Source organism: Mandrillus leucophaeus, unplaced genomic scaffold, assembly GCF_000951045.1.
Source record: "Mandrillus leucophaeus isolate KB7577 unplaced genomic scaffold, Mleu.le_1.0 Scaffold556, whole genome shotgun sequence".
Classification (NCBI taxonomy): Eukaryota; Metazoa; Chordata; class Mammalia; order Primates; family Cercopithecidae; genus Mandrillus; species Mandrillus leucophaeus.
In genome coordinates, this window is record NW_012105986.1 from 1,081,980 (window position 1) to 1,101,473 (window position 19,494).

The 19,494-nt window shown below is 39.5% G+C and overlaps 1 protein-coding gene across 5 annotated transcripts in view; it reads left to right on the top strand.

Annotated features, from left to right (window-relative positions):
* The window catches only part of ATP6V1H (ATPase, H+ transporting, lysosomal 50/57kDa, V1 subunit H), a 121,714-nt gene that overhangs the window by 18,820 nt on the left and 83,400 nt on the right, over positions 1-19,494 (top strand). For 4 of the 5 annotated variants that reach the window (XM_011998110.1, XM_011998114.1, XM_011998111.1 and 1 more), the window contains 3 exons: positions 4,685-4,798; positions 7,790-7,894; positions 11,313-11,366. In XM_011998110.1, the coding sequence (XP_011853500.1) occupies positions 4,685-4,798; positions 7,790-7,894; positions 11,313-11,366 (273 nt within the window). The remainder of the gene's footprint in view (positions 1-4,684; positions 4,799-7,789; positions 7,895-11,312; positions 11,367-19,494) is intronic. The other variant, XM_011998112.1, reaches the window with a different exon arrangement.

Here is a 19,494-nt window from a genome sequence, read left to right on the forward strand (position 1 = left end):
ATTAATTAGTGTTTCTCCCCCGTTTTGTTAATTTTTTTCAGAGTCAGGATTTTCATATTAATTGATCTATAGTTTTTCTGTTCTCTACCTTAATTTCTGTTTTTGCCTTTATTATATTCTTCCTTTACTCTTTTTTGTTGTTTACTTTGTTCTTTTTCTAGCATTTTGAACTGGGAGTTTTAACTTATTTCAATTCTTCTATTAAGAAGAAATAATTATTGGCTGGGCATGGTGGCTCACGCCTGTAATCCCAGCACTTTGGGAGTCTGAGGTGTGTGGGTCATGAGGTCAAGAGTTTGAGACCAGCCTGGCCAACATGGTGAAACCCCTTCTCAACTGAAAATACAAAATTAGCCAGGTGTGGTGGTGCACGCCTAATCCCGGCTACTGGGAGGCTGAGAGGCAGGAGAATCACTTGAACCTGGGAGGTGGAGGTTGCAGTCAGACGAGATTGTGCCATTGCACTGCTGCCTGGGCAAAAAGAGAGAAACTCTAACCCCCCTCCAAAAGAAAAGTATTTAAATATATGCATTTTCCTTTGATTACTGCTTAAAGCATATCCCTTCAGCTCTGATATGTAGTGATTTAGGATTTTCTTAATTCAGTTTCTGTGTTCCCTTTCACAGAGGGTTAATATTTATATTTTAATTTTCAGGCAGAAATGCTTAAAACATTTTGTTAAAGATTTCAAATGTTATGTTTTAAAAACATTTCTACTTTATGGAATTTACTGATACTTTTTTTATTAGTATATGATCAATTTTATAAATGTACCAGGTGTACTTGAAAAGATGTATTCTTTCTTAAGGGGTGTAAGTTTGATTTATATTTATCAGATCTACTTTATTGATGATGTTATTATTTAGGATACAGGTTTTCTATACCTTTACTTTTTGTCTACTTTTTTCTTGGTCTGCTTTTTTTTGTACTAAGAGTGGTATGTTAAACGTCTCCCCCTTATAAATACATTTTTTACTATTCTAATATCTTTTGTAGTTTTCACTTTATAAAGGTGGATGCTGTATGTAGTGCATATATACACATTAGTGTTATATTTACAGTGAATTGTGGTGTTTATCATTAAAAGTGTCCCTTTTATCATACTTAATACATTTTGGCTTAAATTATACTTTAATACTGGTATGGCAACTCATGGCTTCTTGTTTCTACTTGTCTGCATATCTTTATTTGCCTGTCCCTTTTTTAGGTGAATCATTTTGTTCTAGGTAAGTCTTTTGTATACAGTATAGATTTGGGTCTTGTTTGTGAGTTGAAACCCCTTTTTCTTTTAATAGGTGAATTAAACCATCCACATTTATGAATATTACTAAGAAATTCGATCTCAACTGTCATACTGTGTTATAATTACTGTGTGCATTACTATTTTATTCTTTATTATGTGTTTTGTTTGCATTTGTATTAAACTTTTTTGGCATTTAGGAAGTTTTCTGTGTTCTATTGGTTATCTTTGTATTTATATCCCTTTAATGCTGTTAATCCCTGTTTTATTCATTTATAATTTCATTTGTCATTTTTAATAGTATTTTTTGATTTGCAACAATCAATGAATTTATTCTACTTTTCCTCTCTTCTCATTTTTAGTGGCTATTTTTTACTTTGTCAGGACATACAACATTTATTATTATTCTACCCTTGTTCCCACTTTTGTTTTGTTATATTAAATTTTCACCACTGGGTCTTTTGCTGAAGTTTTCCCAGGGATCTCTTGATTAGATGAAGCTTATCTGCTAGTAGGTTCCTCAAGAATGTCTTATGTGTACAGTAGTCTTTAAATTTTTGCATTACAATTTTTTCCTGTAATCTTAAAGAGCAGCTTGGCTGATACAGGATCTCTGGTTCACAGTTCTTTGACTTTTGAGTCTGTTCTCTGTTGAACACTGTATAATTTAGTTTTAAATTTTGAGACCATTTTGCTCTTTTCTTTCATTTCTTTCCTGAGTTCTATCAGCTATGTTTAAATTTTCCCTTATTAGGGGCACATTTCTCAGTTTTGGTTTTGAATTTCTGATTCAAGGTGGTATTTTATTTTTCCAGATGTTTGAGGATATTTAATTCAGTTTGCGTAGTTATGTTACAGTTTTGTTTTGCAATTTTTTTGGAGGAGAGAAATTTCATCACCTGCGATATTTTGATTTGCGTCTTTTGGTTTCTTTTTATGGTAGTTTTGTATCTGTGTGGGGTTCTTTCATCTATTCATATCATGGATTTGGGTGGTTTATAATATTCCTCACTCAAGAGTACCGTTTTTTTTCTTCTTCTTTTTTTCTTTGATACTTGGTCTCACTTTGTTACCCAGGCTGGAGTTCAGTGGTGCAATCTCAGCAATGATTGCAACCTCCACCTCCCAAGTTTAAGTGATTCTCATGCCTCAGCCTCCAGAGTAGTAGCTGGGATTACAGGCTTGTGCCACCGTGCCCAACTAATTTTTGTATTTTTAGTAGAGGTGGAATTTCGCCATGTGGCCCAGGCTGGTCTCGAAATACTAGCCTCAAGAAATCTCCCTGCCTTGGCTCCCAGAATTCTGGGATTCAGATGTGAGCCATCGCACCCGGACTCACTCTCTCTCTTTTTTTTTAGATGGAGTCTCGCTTCATTGACCAGGCTGGAGTGTAGTGGCATGATCTCCGCTCACTACAGCCTCTACCTCCTGGGTTGAAACGAGTCTCCTGCCTCAGCCTCCTGAGTAGCTGGGACTACAGGCATGCCCCACCTTGCCCAGCTAATTTTGTTGTATTTTTAGTAGAGACAGGGTTTCACCATGTTGGTCAGGGTAGTCTCGAACTCATGACCTCAAGTTATCCACCTGCCTCTGCCTCCCAAAGTGCTGGAATTACAGGCATGAGCTACTGTGCCTGGCCTGTCTCTCTCTTTTTTTTTTTTTCTGGTGAGATGCAGTTTGTTTTATTCTCTCTCTCCCCCCCTTCCTTTCTTTTCTTTCTTCTTTCTTTCTTTCTTTTTTTTTTTTTGAGACAGAGTTTTGCTCTTGTCATCCAGGCTGGAGTGCAGTGGCACAATCTCGGCTCACTGCAACCTCTGCCTCCTGGGCTCAAGCAATCCTCCTGCCTCAGCCTCCCGAGTAGTGGGATTACAAGCGTGTGCCACCACACCTGGCTAATTTTTTATTTTTTTGTAGAGATGGGGTATCACTATGTTGCCCAGGCTGGTCTTGAACTCCTGGGCTCAAGCAGCCCTCCCACTTGGCCTGTCAAAGTGCTAGAATTACAGGTGTGAGGTACTGCACCTGGCCCTCATTATAGTTTAGTAATTGATTTTATTTGTAAAATTTTAGTTACATGGAGAAGTTTATATATACCTTTATCATTCAATTCCTTGTGCTATTTATAATAATTTTCTTTTTCTATTTTTAATCCTATCATTTCATCCTTATCACTTCTGAACAAAATGCTTTTTGACAGAATTGCTTATGTTTCCTCACATGCTTAGTTTTTAGCACATGATTTTGAGGATTAAATTGTTTTCTTTGCCTGGATGTCAACAGCAGTTGCTAAGTGTACCTGACCAGAAGGATTTCTTTACCCTTATTCTCTTAAAGGTCTGTAATCTGGGTACCTCTACCAATGAAGCAATGATGGCTCATCTGAATTTTGGATTCCTTGATAAAATCATTGTCACAACTCCTTCAAATTGTTATTCTAAACAATAATGACTCATTACCTAAGGAGATAGTAGGCTATTCCTCGAATAGGTAATTATTAGTGTAGACCAATATTAACCAAAAAAACAAAAAAACAAAAAACACTATATTTAAAAATAATTAAATGTTAATCTGAAACTAGGAATTTTTTGTTTATGTGGTTATTTGTGCTTTTAAAAAGTATTAAGACCCACAGATCACCGCTAAAGAACTTAACATAACCAAATACCACCTGTTCCCCAGTAACCTAGGGAAATAAAATAAATAAATACATTAATAAAAGTTTAATCAGAAAAAGTATTACTATTGCTGATATGGTGGTGTAGTAAAAGAATTTTGAAAAAAGTATTGCTATTTAACAACTGTATTCACATAATGAACCAGAAGGTGGATCTCAGCCAGTGATAGAGAAAATTTAAGTGAGTGGTGAAGTTTTAATAATTGGAACTAAGAATTTTCTCTTACTCAGATCCTATGTCCACTGGTAGTATGTGCTGTTTTCTGCTGTCTTTATTTATCCCAAGTTTTCTACCGTGATATGCTAAGAAGTAACTTGAACATTTAAGATTCATTTAATTCTCTGTTTCCCTTGCCTATTTGTTAGTAGTTCAAGGTGTATCTAGACCTACTTTGCGCTCTTCCTGCTCCCTTTCCGATTTTGATTTCCCTTGTGTGGCAGCCAGGTGCTCACACTTGGGTGTTGGTGGTGGGTGTAGACCTGCTACATTGGGAGTAACAGGTCAGAGGTGCAGGCCGAGAAGTGTAACTTGTAGTCTTACACTTTGTGATTTAAAATAATCATAATCATTAAAGGTGATTTTTTTAGTAAAATATCTCTCCCTACTACCATCCCTACCCCCTGCCCTGTTAATGACAGGCAAATCACACATACACACACTGAAAAAAGAAAGAACACAGACTGATGGGAGGTTGAGAAGTGGTGCACAATTGTTACATTCTTTAGCAAAATGTGTTCTGATTGGTGATACCATTTCTTTTCTTTTTTAGGAAAATCATCAGCGTGTTAGCATTTTCTTTGACTACGCCAGACGTAGCAAGAACACTGCGTGGCCCTACTTTCTGCCAATGTTGAATCGCCAGGATCCCTTTACTGTTTATATGGTAAATTTTGAATTGATTGGATTCTTTTTTAAAAATTTTTTTAAGGAGAGAGGATCTCACTATGTTGCCGAGGCTGGTCTTGAACTTCAGGGCTCAAGCAATCCACCTGCCTTGACCTCCTAAAGTGCTGGGATTACAGGTGTGAGCCACTGCCCCCAACTGGATTTTTTTTTTTTTTAAATACAAAGAAGAAAGGTTTTTATTTAAAAAATTTTGTTTAAAATTGGCAGAATTGTGATTACATTCTCATTTAGGTAAGAAAGAAACCTGGGCCTTTTATGTCCGTTCCCGTAGGAGTAACTACTGTGCTCTTTATGACATAGTAACCTGTCCATTCCCATAGGCGTAACTACTATGACATTAGCTTTCTGTATCGGTGTTCAGTAGAGAAAGGACATTGGGAGTTGGAAGGAGATAGGGTTGCTCTGACGCAGTTAAGGTTTTGTGGACTGCAAGGAGTGCATCAAAGCCTGTGGAGAATTCTCACATGTACAGTGTTTGTAGTGGGGTTAACCACATTTTACTATATAGAAATTAAATCTTACTTTGAAGCAGCTACTGTGTTTCATTTTTATTTTAAGTAATTACTTGATTGCTTTTCAATATCTTAAATGCACTCTTGTTTTTTTTTTTTTTTTTGAGGCGGAGTCTCACTGTGTTGCCAGACTGAAGTGCAGTTGCGCGATCTCGGCTCACTGCAACCTCCGTCTCCCGAGTTCAAGCGATTCTTCTGCCTCAGCCTCCCCAGTAGCTGGGATTACAGGCATGCACCACCACGCCCAGCTAATTTTTGTATCTTTAATAGAGACGAGGTTTCACCATGTTGGCCAGGCTGGTCTTGAACTCCTGACCTTGTGATCCATCTGCCTTAGCCTCCTAGAAAGCTGGGATTACAGGCGTGAGCCACCACACCCAGCCTACATTCCTGTTTTAAACGTAGGCTATGTTTGGAAGCCCTAGTACTGAAGAATCTTTCGTGGAGTCTGAAAGCAGGGTTGAGAGAATAAACCTTTGTACAAACAGGCGTTCTCTATTTCCATTGGGAAGTGGGCTACGGGCTGGGGATGGCAGGAGCTGTTGGGGGGCATGTAGCTCCAGAGGCTGCTTGTTTCAGTAGATGTTTTTAAAAGTTTTCAAATCAGGGGCCACTGGCAGTGAAACATTTTTGAGCATGTATGTTGTCTCGCTCCCTCCCTCCCTCCTTCCACATGTATATGTATTCATATGGTATAGTTATATATTGTATTCATATAGTATATTTATATGTTGTGGACATTATGAAATATCTATAAAAAGAGAAATTAAGGAGGACTGATGAAATACACTGTATTTTAAAGAATACTTTTTTAAAAGCCAGTAATATATTTCCCTCTTTAAAATTGTAGAGGTTTGTTGTCTTCACTGGTTTAAATGTCCTCCTAATGGTATAACAACAAAACTGACAAATACATTAAACAAATATATACTTAGGGAATGGTTCATTATTACTGTGCGGCCAAATCCATGTTAACTTCTTGATGATTTCATTTACTTTTGGCCAATCTTTCACATTCTGAGGGAGACTCCCATTGGTTTACCATGTGCTGATAAAGAGCTTATGCTAGCTTATGCTCTTGTTCCTTTGTCTTGTGCATGCACTGCTGATGATATTTTCAATCCTTGGCCTCCTAACAGTAATCCTTTTAAGTCAGTTGTCTATTTTGTGACAGTAAGATGAGTTTAAACTAGATAATGTATTTATAATTTATAAATTCATTTAGCTGGGCATGTGAAAACCTCAGCATGTCACAACTCAATGAGCAAGTAAAGGCGCCCCTGTTAGTCCCTATGTTGTGGAATTTCAAATACACCAGAACACTTAAGTGTCTAACGTTCTGACCTTGGAAGTGCACCTGTCAGTCTGGTTTGCTGTATTCAAATGTAAGAACAAACATGAGTCTACCAGCATGGGAAATTATTTTGAGGTTAGCTAGTGTAGCCTTTCATTCTCTACTGGGATGAGTTATTGCTGAATGATTTGGAGTTTTAAGACAGTGATTTGCTTTCAGTTCTGATAGAATATTTATTAAATTGGTTTGTGTATGGAGAACTAGTACTTTATATTGCCTATTTAATTAAAAAAATGGTTAGTTTTATAGCTTGAAGAAAATGGAGAGATCTTTGAGGAGAAAGGATATTTATTTATGTTGGGAGAGATGACTAATACCTATGATGTATATTATCCTAAGAAATGGAATTTTTTTTTTTGTTTGTTTGTTTTGTTTTTTTTTTTTGAGACGGAGTCTGGCTCTGTCGCCCAGGCTGGAGTGCAGTGGCCGGATCTCAGCTCACTGCAAGCTCCGCCTCCCGGGTTCACGCCATTCTCCTGCCTCAGCCTCCCGAGTAGCTGGGACTACAGGCGCCCGCCCGGCTAGATTTTTTGTATTTTTTAGTAGAGACGGGGTTTCACCGTGTTAGCCAGGATGGTCTCGATCTCCTGACCTCGTGATCCGCCCGTCTCGGCCTCCCAAAGTGCTGGGATTACAGGCCTGAGCCACCGCGCCCGGCCTAGAAATGGATTTTTAAGTGTTAGAACTCCCAAGTGGCTTGGAATGAGTGTCGGAGAGGCTGGCAGTTTGTTGTAGAGATTGTTTAGATTTCTGGCAAGTGGTTTGGTGACAGTCTGCTTCTAAGACAGATTTTTGTGTTCTGTTTTTTGCTGGTCATATAATGAATTCCAGTCTTACTTTTGAAACCCAAAATAATTCAGGGAGTGTCAAGAAATTCCTAAGACTCAGCTAATTTGGGTTCACTTTGATGGAAATATTTAAAAATATATTTTTAATGTTTGTTTCAAAATATATTTTAAAAAATGAAATATAAACTTATTTTTAGAGTGGTTGAGTGTTAAGAAATTGTGTAGCAAAATTGTTACAAATCCTTTTTTTAAGGTATATGATGTGATTTTTAGAATTAATGTTGTGTTCAAATGTATTTCTTATTTGTTTTCAGGCAGCAAGAATTATTGCCAAGTTAGCAGCTTGGGGAAAAGAATTGATGGAAGGCAGTGACTTAAATTACTATTTCAATTGGATAAAAACTCAGCTGAGTTCACAGGTAAAAGAAATTTTTTTAAAGTACCTTTGAAGGGAATATAACATCCATGTTCTTTTAAGCTATTTATAGTAAATATGTTAAATTACAAAAATGTTTTATTAAAATAATGCCATTTTGAACTTGACAAACCAAACTACTGTCAGATATGGGTAGTGTGCTTTGCTTTTTCTTTCTTTGACTGGCTTCATTTCAATCCTTTCTGTCTTTTCTGCCACTTGGGGTTTCTTATTCATGCTTTTCAGGGGTCAGGGAGTACCTTTCTTCTAGGTGGCTGCCAAGATGATACAGGCTGGAGAATTGAAAGGACCCACACAGCTCCAAAGAGCACGTGCGTGTGAGGCTTCGATAAAGGAAAAGAAACGGTACAGCAGGAGAGAGCATGCCTCCGGCCGAGAGATTTCCAGGTGCAGCTCCCTCGGCTGCCCCAGGATTGTGAACCACCAAGATTTGTGCGGGAAATCTTGGTTTTGGGAGAGCTCTCTGAAAGTTTCGAGTGAGATCTTTTATGCCCTTTTGGTTACATAACCAGGCTAAGCTGTCTAACCGATTACACTAATAAACAAACTGGTCCTGGGTGCCACCAGGGGCATTTCAAACTGCAAACAGCATGTTCTAGATCTTTATTAGCTAACCTGCTTGTCCTTGTCTGGCCGAGTCCCTCCCATGCTTCCAGCTCCCCCTGGGTGAGCCTGGAGCTGTCCAGTCCAGCTGCAAGAGGACAGTGTCCCACACAGTGGCTCGTTCTCACAATTTCCCAGTTTCAGGGTGGGATTAGTTAGGCCTAATGAACTACTTGAAGCGTGCCTACTGGTCATCTTGGTTGCTTGCAGGCCTTTCTAGCTCTATGTCTTCGGGAGGAAAATAGCCTGTAGCTGTGATGGCTTGGAAAATGACAAGTTTTCTATTTTGTCTTCATGTTTCCTCAGGATAGGGCAAAAGATAGGACACAAATGATGGTTCTGTGGAATGATAGTTTCAGGCTTACAGGGATGAAGTGTAGTAGGTATGAAGAGGTGTGGTGTTTGATACTCAGAAGAGGAGAGAACTGAAGGTGGACAAGGGAGGAGGATTCTGGAGATGAAAAGGTAGAAGGGAATGAGATTTTGATGTGAGGGTGACCTAGAGGAGGAATGGGACCAGGAGAAACAATATTGGTAGGTTGTTAGATTACAAATAAATGTCTATTCGAAATTTTTTGAAAGTTGCCATTTAGATTTCAGGTGACTTTATTAACAGATTTTAGTTTGAGGCATAAGAAAGACACCATATTTTGCTTAGATTTACTTTTTGTCTTGTTGCCTGTCTTTTTTAGGTGAGCCTAATTGCCATTTATGTTTGGATAGAGATATTTTAGAGTTTCTTGATCAAAATCTTTTATATGTTAATAACATCAATTTTAACTGGTTTGGGGCTTGGTTTTAAAAAGTGTTTTTACAAGAGCCACCATTTTATTGAGTTTGTGAGGTATTTAAAAAACAAGCTATTTAAAACGTAAGAAACAAGCTTGTGAAAGTGAGATTTAAAATTTCTAAATGTAGCATATCGTTTGGGATCAGAATGTTAGTTAAATGGGATACACCTCTCCCTTTTTTCCTACTTTGAAATGATCTCTCCCCTTTAATAAACTTAATTCCAGGCCTGGTGTGGTGGCTTATGCCTGTAATCCTAGCGCTTTGGGAGGCTGAGGCACGCCAATTGCTTGAGCCCAGGAGTTTGAGATCAGCCGGGACAACATGGCAAAACCCTGTCTTTACAGAAAATAGAAAAATTAGCTGGGTGTGGTGGTGCACACCTGTAGTTCCAGCTACTCGGCAGGCTGAGGCAGGAGGATCACTTGAGCCTGAGGAGGTTGAGGCTGCAGTGAGCTGTTATCACGCCACTGCCCTCCACCCTGACAGTATGAGACTCTTGTCTCAAAAACAAAAGAAAACAACAAAAAAATCCCCAGAAAAACAAAACTTCATTCTGGGGTAATGTTAGCTTTCAGGTATAGTGGTAATAAGGCTCTGTAGCTGAATTCATAAAATGAAAATTGGTAGGGAAGAATGGATGCTGTGGCATGCTCCTAGCTTTTTGGGCATTTTTACCTTAGACTTTTCCTCCTAGGAATAACATATACGTTGTGCCTCTCAGGTGACTTGTCACTTGTGGAATGATTGACCATGCTTGTGACGATGTCCAACAACTGGGTGGAATATTTCTCTCATCACTAGTGGAAGTAAATATTTCAATGTCTAGAATAGTTTTCATTAGAATTGAGCTTTTTATAGATAAATGCTCTTCAAGAATTTTCTGCATCTTTTTAGTGCACTCTTTTAATCACAGAGTCTTTGGCTTTAAGTTGTGGACTTTAAGTTGTGCAGTGCCTCCGCTTTGCGGGTCCTTCTGCTGCAGGGGACCTCTTCAGGGTACCCAGGCTTAGCCTGGCCTTGCTTCTTAGTCTGGCTACTGCTTCTGCTTGGCTCTCATTGCACTGTCCCTCTTGCTGCGGGCAGGTACTTCTTCGTAGCCTTCTATCATGATTAAAATCCAGACTCTTCGTTTTAAAAAGTAACAATTATTTCTGATATTACTTGCTACTTTTCTCAATTGTCATGCGATAGTGCTATGTCTGGAGTGTCTCTTTTTTTTCTATCACAAGTGTTTTTCTCTCTCACAAAAAGTACCACAATTTCCTGATTCTAATAGAAATAAACTTTCAAAAGTCCAAGTTGCAAGTTCAGATGTTTTGTTCTTTGATCTTATATTGGCCTTTGAAGCCTTTTTGGGTAGTTTGGAGTGTTGCACTTGGGTTGTGGGGACTCATGCCTGTACTTCGCAGATAGTAGTTATTGAATAAATACAAAATTTCCTTTCAGAAATTCATTATTGCTTTTCTCTTGCACTTTCAGCCTCTGACTGTCTTTAAATTTTCTTTGGTCATTTCTGTATGACATTTGAGATTTTGATTGGTCATTGTAATTCGTTAGCTTTGCTGTGGATAACTAAGTCGCATATTGTACCTTCCTGACATCAGACACCTGTTTTTGAAAGCTTTGCTACAGAATATAGTGTGGATAGTTCAATTTAAGGCAGTCATCTTACTGGAAAAACAATTCAGTAAGTAAATCTCAAGACTTGGAAATTTACACTGGCTTTACCCATGAAATTTACCTGGAGCTTAGCAGTCAGTTTATTATTGTTCCATTTTTAGCTACTTACTGATAAATATATTATCTGGAAGAGCGTAACGATATTTAGAACATTTTATGTCATCCCCTTGCTTTTTATTGACTAGGATTAGGAATAAAATTATAGGGGAAAAATTATTACATAGAATTAGGGGAAAAATTTGCTTAGCTCCCTTTTGTAAGCTGATACATTAGGATAAAATCAAAACAAAACAAAACTAAATAATGAGTTATTTATTTCGTAATAGAAACTGCGTGGTAGCGGTGTTGCTGTTGAAACAGGAACAGTCTCTTCAAGTGATGTAAGTATATTCCTTCACTGGCCTCCTAAACATCCCCAAAATAAATTATTTTGAGTCAATATACACTTAAAATTTTGAAGGTGTTTACTAGTTCCCCAACTATAAATCCATGGTCACCTCCAGTTAGGTTAATTGTAATATAAACTATATATAAATATTGATAGTCTATGAGGATCATCTTTTCTGTGGTAGTCATAAGACTTGTTCTTCCCTGTTGCTCTTTTTTCCAGGTGACTTTTGTTTCAGACCTGAGAATCAAAGCAAAAATATGAATTCAGAAGCACAACTGGAGCAAATAATCATAAAATTTTCCTTTAAACTTCAATTATCTGATTAAACTGTCTAATATCTGTCTAATCAACAGGTGAACAAAAGCATCAAACATTTGAAAGAAATTCAGTTACGTTTATTTATTTATTTATTTATTTATTTATTTATTTTTTGAGACAGAGTCTAGCTCTGTCCTCCAGGCTGGAGTGCAGTGGCACAATCTCAGCTCATTGCAACCTCTGCCTCCTGGGTTCAAGTGATTCTCCTGCCTCAGCCTCCCGAGTAGCTGGGATTACAGGCATGCACCACCACGTCTGGCTAATTTTTGTATTTTTAGTAGAGATGGCCAGGCTGGTCTTGAACTCCTGGCCTCAAGTAATCTGCCTGCCTTGGTCTCCCAAGGTGCTGGGATTACAGGTGTGAGCCACCGCACCTGGCCAAGAAATTCAGTTCCTTGATGGCACTAAAACTGACTGCTGTACTGTGAAGCTCAAGGCTTTATGTGGAGCTACATGGTAGCCAGCCCCTTGCTCAACTTTCTTTTTTGACTAATCTCTTTCCACTTTTTTTTTTTTTTGAGATGGAATGTCACTCTGTCACCAGGCTGGAATGCAGTGGTGTGATCTCAGCTCACTGCAACCTCCGCCTCCCAGGTTCAAGTAATTCTCCTACCTCAGCTTCCTGAGTAGCTGGGACTACAGGCGCCCGCCACCACACCCAGCAAATTTTTGTATTTTTAGTAGAGACGAGATTTCACCATGTTGGCCAGAATGGTATCGATCTCTTGACCTCATGATCTGCCCGCCTTGGCCTCCCAAAGTGCTGGGATTACAGGATTACAGGCAGGAGCCACCACACCAGGCCTTCTTTCCACATTTTTGTAGAGCCAAAAGGTTAAAGGTTAAAACTAATTATGGCTCCCCAAGTTCCTTTCTTGGCTAAAGTTATGTTTTCCATTTGGGAATGGCTTAACTTTGCTGTGCTGTAGGAATAGCTCAGGAATTGGAAGTAAGTTTGGACAAGTTAACAATGTTCATGATGAGAGCCAGTTAATAGAAAGACAGGGAAAATGGAGACAGAAACAGAAGTGTGTCTAGCTTCCTTTGCTGAAAGTATCTCTAGGAAACTAGGAAGCATCTTTAGAGGGTAGTTTCTGTAGTCTGCCTGTAATAGACCCAAGTGAAGCTCTGTAGGAGCCATTTAATATCCCTATTGGTTACTGGGACTTCCATAATCTGAATGAATGTCACGGGTATGTATGTTCTAAGACCATAGATGGCAGCAAAATCCATTTTGAAGCTGGACTTCTCTTGGAGCATGGGTTGAAGTGTTTGATGACTCATATGTTAGGTCAGAAAATGGCTGTTAGCCTTCTGAAGTGGAATCAGAAAAAGGTATGGAACTAGATGTGCCATCTTGGGGCCATGGTGGGCTGAGGAAATGATGGGTAAGACTTGTTTCTCAGTCAGAAGCAGATGTTTACATAGAGAATCTTTATTTTGCTTAAATTGGGAATCTTTATTTCATGTGACTTGAATTTCTACCAGCTTGAAAAATTATTTAGCTTATTTTAGACATATAAACTTATTTAAGTGATTGTCAAAGCATTTTAAGTTATTAAAAGCTTAAATAAGGAAATGCAAACTCTGCTGACATGACATCCTTATTTTGCTGCTTTCTGTGCAATGTGTTAGAAAAAAAAATTGAGTTGGCAGTGTGTTGGTCTAAGTGGTTTACCTGGTAGAGTCATATATATCCTAAATGGAATTCACATCAGGAGTGATTGTGAGTTAGGAAAAGATGGCCTTTGGTTTCCTACCTTCTTCCCTTTAGTGACTCTTAACCCTGAACATATTTTTGGATTCCTCCTGAAGTTCTTACTTTTTTAGATGGCTGTCTACTTGAAAAGCAGACCTCTATGTGTTGAGAGTAGGGTGTCAGCCCTTCCTTTGATTCTTGTATTTCCATAGGGAAATCTTAATCTAGCAGCTAATATTCATTGAGCACTTACTATGTGCCTGGCACTTACTCATTTTACATTTACATCTCCTTGAATATTTACACTCCCTGTTCAATATGTCATATCATTAGCCACATTTTATGGATGAGTAGTGAGACCAAACAGAAAAACATACCAACATGTCCGAGGTCACACAGAGACTCTGAAGAAATGGATTGCTTAGGGAATTACTTGTGAGGCAACTGAATTGGAATTGCATCTTTAGGCATTCCTTAAGTCACGTTGTTTACTCAGACTTTTTAAGGTATCAGTATCATATATTTAAATCATATCTTTTCAGAGTAAAGAAAAGCAGTTTGGTAAACTGCATTACAAATTATTGCCACTTGATGTCAGTATAAAACAAGTTTTACACTGCAAAATGTGAAATAAACATGATTCAACAGTCTTTTCAAAATGACCTCGGAAGCATCATTTTAAGTTGAGTGGATCATTAAAAACATTTTTTTTTTTTTTTGAGATGGAGTCTCACTGTGTCACCAGGTTGGAGTGCAGTGGCGCGATCTCAGCTCACTGCAACTTCTGCCTCCCAGGGTTAAGCGATCCTCCCACCTCAGCCCAACCACCACCGCCAACCCCTGACCCCTCTCCCGCTAGTAGCTGGGACTACAAGCACGAGCCACCATGCCTCACCAATTTTTTTTTGTATTTGGTAGAGACAAGGTCTCACTATGTTGTCTAGGTTGGCCTTGAACTCCTAAGCTCAGGCAATCTACCCGCCTTGGCCTTCCAAAGTGTTGGGATTATAGGCGTGAGCCAGTGTGCCCAGTGAAACATTTTTATTTAAATGACATTAGATAAGTGGAATTTCCTTAAAGTCTATTATTTTTCTCCTCCTAATTGTGAAAATAGACATCAGATTATATGTACTTACTTTAGACTGATTCTTAAACGTGAATTGTAAGTCTTTTCTTCTGAGGAAGGCAGGGTAACGTGGAAGTGGATTGTTGTACCGATGCCCTGATGAAAGAATACTGTGACTCTGTAGCAGGATGAGCCACAGACAAAACTCCTCAGACACCGAGTTAAAGAAGGAAGGGGTTTATTTGGCCGGGGGCATTGGCAAGACTTCTGTCTCAAGAGCCGAGCTCCTCAAGTGAGCAATTCCTGTCCCTTTTAAGGGCTCACAACTCTAAGGGGGTGCATGTGAGAGGGTTGTGACTGATTGAGCAAGCAGCGGGTAGGTGACTAGGGGCTGCATGCACTGGTAATTAGATCGGAATAAAACAAGATAGGGATTTTCACAGTGCGTTTCTATACAATGTCTGTAATCTACAGATAACAGAACCAATAGGTCAGGAGTCGATCTTTAACTGCCAGGCCCAGGGTGTGGCGCCGGGCTGTCTGCTTGTGAATTTCATTTCTGCCTTTTAGTTTTTACTTCTTTCTTTGGAGGCAGAAATTGGGCATAAGACAATATGAGGTGTGGTCTCCTCCCTTATTCCCCTCTTTTGAGACTCTCACTCATTTTATTAGTGGGAGTTCTCACTTTCATTTTCACTACCCATGTCTTCTTGCAAAACAGATCAATAGTGATTCATACAGCACACTTGTGCATTATGGTGAACTAAGGTAGCAATGAAGCTTTTTATCATTCGAAGAAGTACAGGTAGCAAACGAGAGCAGTAAGTAGGTTCCTATTACTATTACAATTCTTATTATAAGATTTTTAAATTCTCCTACCTCTGGGAGGCATTTTCTAAACATGACCCTAGGATCAAATCTATGCCACACTTGCACGGGCATGTGTGCCAGTTTTGTCATATCTCTAACCATGTCTTCAACTGCTTGCCCTTGATTGTCTATGAGTAGGCAGCAATTAGTAAGGTTAAATTTCCTACAGACCTCTCCTTCAGCTGCTGGCAAGTAGTCGAGAGCTAATCTATTTTGATAGCATTTCTCATCTGAGTTTCTTGCCGGGCCAGAATAGTCAAGACTCCGTTGGTTTTATTAGTGATTATTTCTAAGACAGCTTCTAACTGTATGATTCGGTTGATCATGTAAATGGGGGTCCGATATCCCCACGAGTCATCTTGTGCCCAAGTAGCAGGCCCATAATATTGTATGATTCTCTCAGGGGGCCATTTATCATTTTTTCAATTTCTTATAGCTATGTTCTCTTTTTGCGGGACGCATAGACAGGGAAGCCCAGGAGTTCACCTGTTTTTATGGGCAGTAGGAAGAAAGATGGTTTAATAGTGCCAATAACACAACTACCTGCCCACTGGTCAGGTAATTTGGCATAAGCTGTATGCCCACATATCCAGTATAATCCAGTGGGGACTGTCTAGTCCCAGTGGGACTCCGGGTGGGTTCACACAGTTTGCAACTTTGGAAATTTACTAAATGAATTTCTTTCTGTGTGATTTGAACTCCACCAAGTAACTGTTTCTGTGGTACTGTTATACAGTTTCTGTCTCAGACAACTAAGTCATCCCACGGGGTGAGTGAATTCTTCTCCTTTTCTAACTATGCAATATTGTCCAATAATTGAGGCTTTTAGGACCCAGAAATTATCAGGGTGATTCTTTTAAGCTGGGAATTCATCAGGAACTCGGTCTGTAGGTACTAATTCTCAGGCTTCCTATGGCCATTGATCTCTTATTACAGTTCCTCCACATAGATAACATGAAATGACATTGAGAGACTGGGCTACATGCTCGGCTAATTGCAAAAACAAATTTTTGTTTTTCCTGGAATTTCTGGTACTGGCACATTTAGTTCATCATAGAAAGTTTGAAACACTGGCTCAGGAGAGCATTTGTGAACTTCTCCTCGAACCAAGATATTTACTCGAGGATCCAGTCTGGCCCCATTGATTCCTGAGGTCACACGCTCCCCTTTTTTCCAGTGAGGATCAAGGGGATTGGTTATTACTAGCTCTAAGGGGTTACATTGTCCTTTAGGAAAGGAAGGGCCATTTTTTCCTTTTTGAAGGTGGACTGGATCCTTTTCATCTTTTTTTTTTTTTTTTTTTTTAATCCAAGTGGCCTAAATGACACAAGACCAGTATTTACATTTATTTCCACACAGTCCTAATTTATGACAGATGTACTTATTTTCTGCCATATAGCCTCTTTTCTAATTAAGAGAACCACACCTTATTCCTCACTTATTGCTGTTAATGACAGCACAGGCATCAAATTTTAAGGTGACTTGTTTGGGGGACCCTTTTTTCTTCTGTTTTGGCTAACACTTTACTCGTATCATTTATGAGCCCCTACCAGTCTTCAGTTCTTAATCTTATTTCAAAAACTGTGGTCATGGGAGGCTCAGGTGGGTCATAACACACATCAGGTTGGTTATTTCCTGGGCTACATACCTTGTATAGAATAACATTATGCAAACAAGTTATTTTTAGAGTTCTAGTACACTTATAATAACTGTAAAATAGTAGGACCATAGCAACCTTTTGTCCTACCTCCGTGACTTGATGTATACACTGGAAATAGCCCTCAATCTGAGGAAGGTCAGGTGAAGTCCTTACTGTACAAGTCCAAATTTTAAGGAAAATGAGTCCCGCGATGAGTTTCCTTGTGCTTTGGCCGTGCGTGGACCAGTCAGCTTCCGGGTGTGACTGGAGCAGGGCTTGTCGCCGTCTTTAGAGTCACTTTGCAGGGGTTGGCGAAGCTGCTCCCGTCCCTGTACCACTTACAGTCTACTCATGTTCAAGGATGATCTCGGAGGTTGGGCCTGCTGGAATAAACTGAGTCCAACACCTCTACACAGTTATGTTCAACTGGGCTCTCTGATACTGGGAGCAGGGTAGTGGGGTTTAGGGTGTTGCAAACTTCAGTGGTTATGTGGGGATTTTCACATAGCAAGGTTTGGTACTTGGTTAATCTAGCATTTGTTAACCAATGATGTCCTTTGGTATTTATTAAAGTTACCACAGCATGGGAGGCCTTTATATTCAGGTTTTGCCTAAGGGTTAGTTTATCTGCTGCTTGTGCTAACAGGGCCATTGCTGCTAGGGCCCTTAGACCTGGGGGCCAGCCTTTGGAAACCTTGTCTAGTTGTTTTGAGAGATAGGCCACTGGCCTTGGCCAGGGCCCCACAGTCTGGGTTAAAACTCCAACTGCCATTTTTTCTCTTTCTGACGCATAGAGTGTAAAGAGTTTTGTCAGGTCAGGTAGCCTCAGGGCTGGGACCAACATGAGTTTTTCTTTTAACTCATGAAAAGCTCCTTGCTGTAGGTTGTAATAGATGTAGTTTATCTAATCTACATTTTTATTAACTGTCACCTACTAAAATATTGACTCAAATCCTGCAGCTGTTTGATTTCAAGCTTTAAATTAATCTGGTATTCCTCATGGGACTCCAGTTGCATCTAAATAAACAGGAGAGTCGAAGGACGCATAAGGGGCTTCTCTCGCTTGACGATGTCTTATTTTTTTTCCTTCTGGTTGATGAAATGCCAGGGTGAAAGGGATAGCCAATTGGACTAAAGCACAACTGCCACTCCAGTTATTCAGCAGCGTGCCCAGTAAAGGTCCACCACAATACCACCACACATCCGCTCGGGGATGAACAAGGGCTGACTGATTGATAAGCGCTTGAAAATTCTTAAGCTCACTGCATCCTTTCAGGTCTCTAAGGAATGCTAAGTTTCCTCTCTGTCATGAGAGACACGAAGTGAACTTAGTGTTGGGAGACGGAAGCTGGATGGCCCTCGGGGGCTGAACCATAGGGTGCTGAACTTCGGGATATAGCAGAGAGAGCTTGGCATGACTTATTACTCCAGGCTGTAGAATCCTGGAAAAGAGCTACCATGCAGCCTACGCCTGGTCGACTGGAAGACCACCTTATTGGAAAGGGGACAGTCTGGGCCTCTGGCCTGCCATGTGCACAAGCATAATAATTGCTTTTGTTTAACGTGCAGATGGAATATTTGATCCATTTTAACCAGGCATTTGTATCTTGGTATCCTGTCTTAATTGCTAAAGTTTGTTTTAAGTCTTTAACTTCTATGATCCTCTAGTAAAATGAATGTATGGTTTTAGGGAAATTACAAAAACTGGTTGGGGCAGTCCATCCTTGCTCTTTAGTGGTCCACAGAATGTTGGACCAACTGTGGCATGAAAGCTCTATATTCGGGGGAGCAACACTCTTGGTTGGCACTGGGGTCTTTATCGAAATCTCCCCGGATTAAATGGTTCTGGTTTACTAATGTCTAGTCTGAGGAGAGTCAGGAGGGACAGAAGTACTTTTCTGAAGTAGAAAGCTATCTTTGACTTGGCAAGTCCTCACAGGGTATAACAAAGCAAGCATTAAATGCAATAGTTTGAGGCGAAATTGACTTGGTTATATTAGTAACTAGATGGTCAGCAATAGAGCGAGGAAAGAAGAAAGAGTAATGTAATAGATTAAAAGAGTTAAATTTTTCTTAGCTTTAGTTTGGTAGGGTTTTGCCCTGGGACTATGGCCCATGACTCTGGAGGGGGTGGCGCTTTCTTGACTCGGGTGTGTTGAGTCCATCCTTTTTTTGCTGCAGGATGTACAGCAGTCTTGGTGGTTAGCAGCACAAGGTAGGGTCCTTCCCAGGCTGGCTCGAGGTTTTCTTCTTTCCACCTTTCGATGAGCACGTGATCTTCAGGCTGGTGCTGGTTTACTGGAAATTCTAAGGGTGGTACATGTGCTAAAAGACTTTTAGTTTTTTTTTTGTTTGTTTTGTTTTTTGTGAGAAAAGAAAGTGGAAAATAAACCAAGTATGTAATTTTTAAGAAACTGATCTTTTGTTTTGAATGTGGGGACCTTGGCAGTGGACTTTATAGTCCTTAGTGCCTTTTTACTGAGAAATTTCCTTTAGCACCTATTTTTATTAGTTTTTAAACCAAA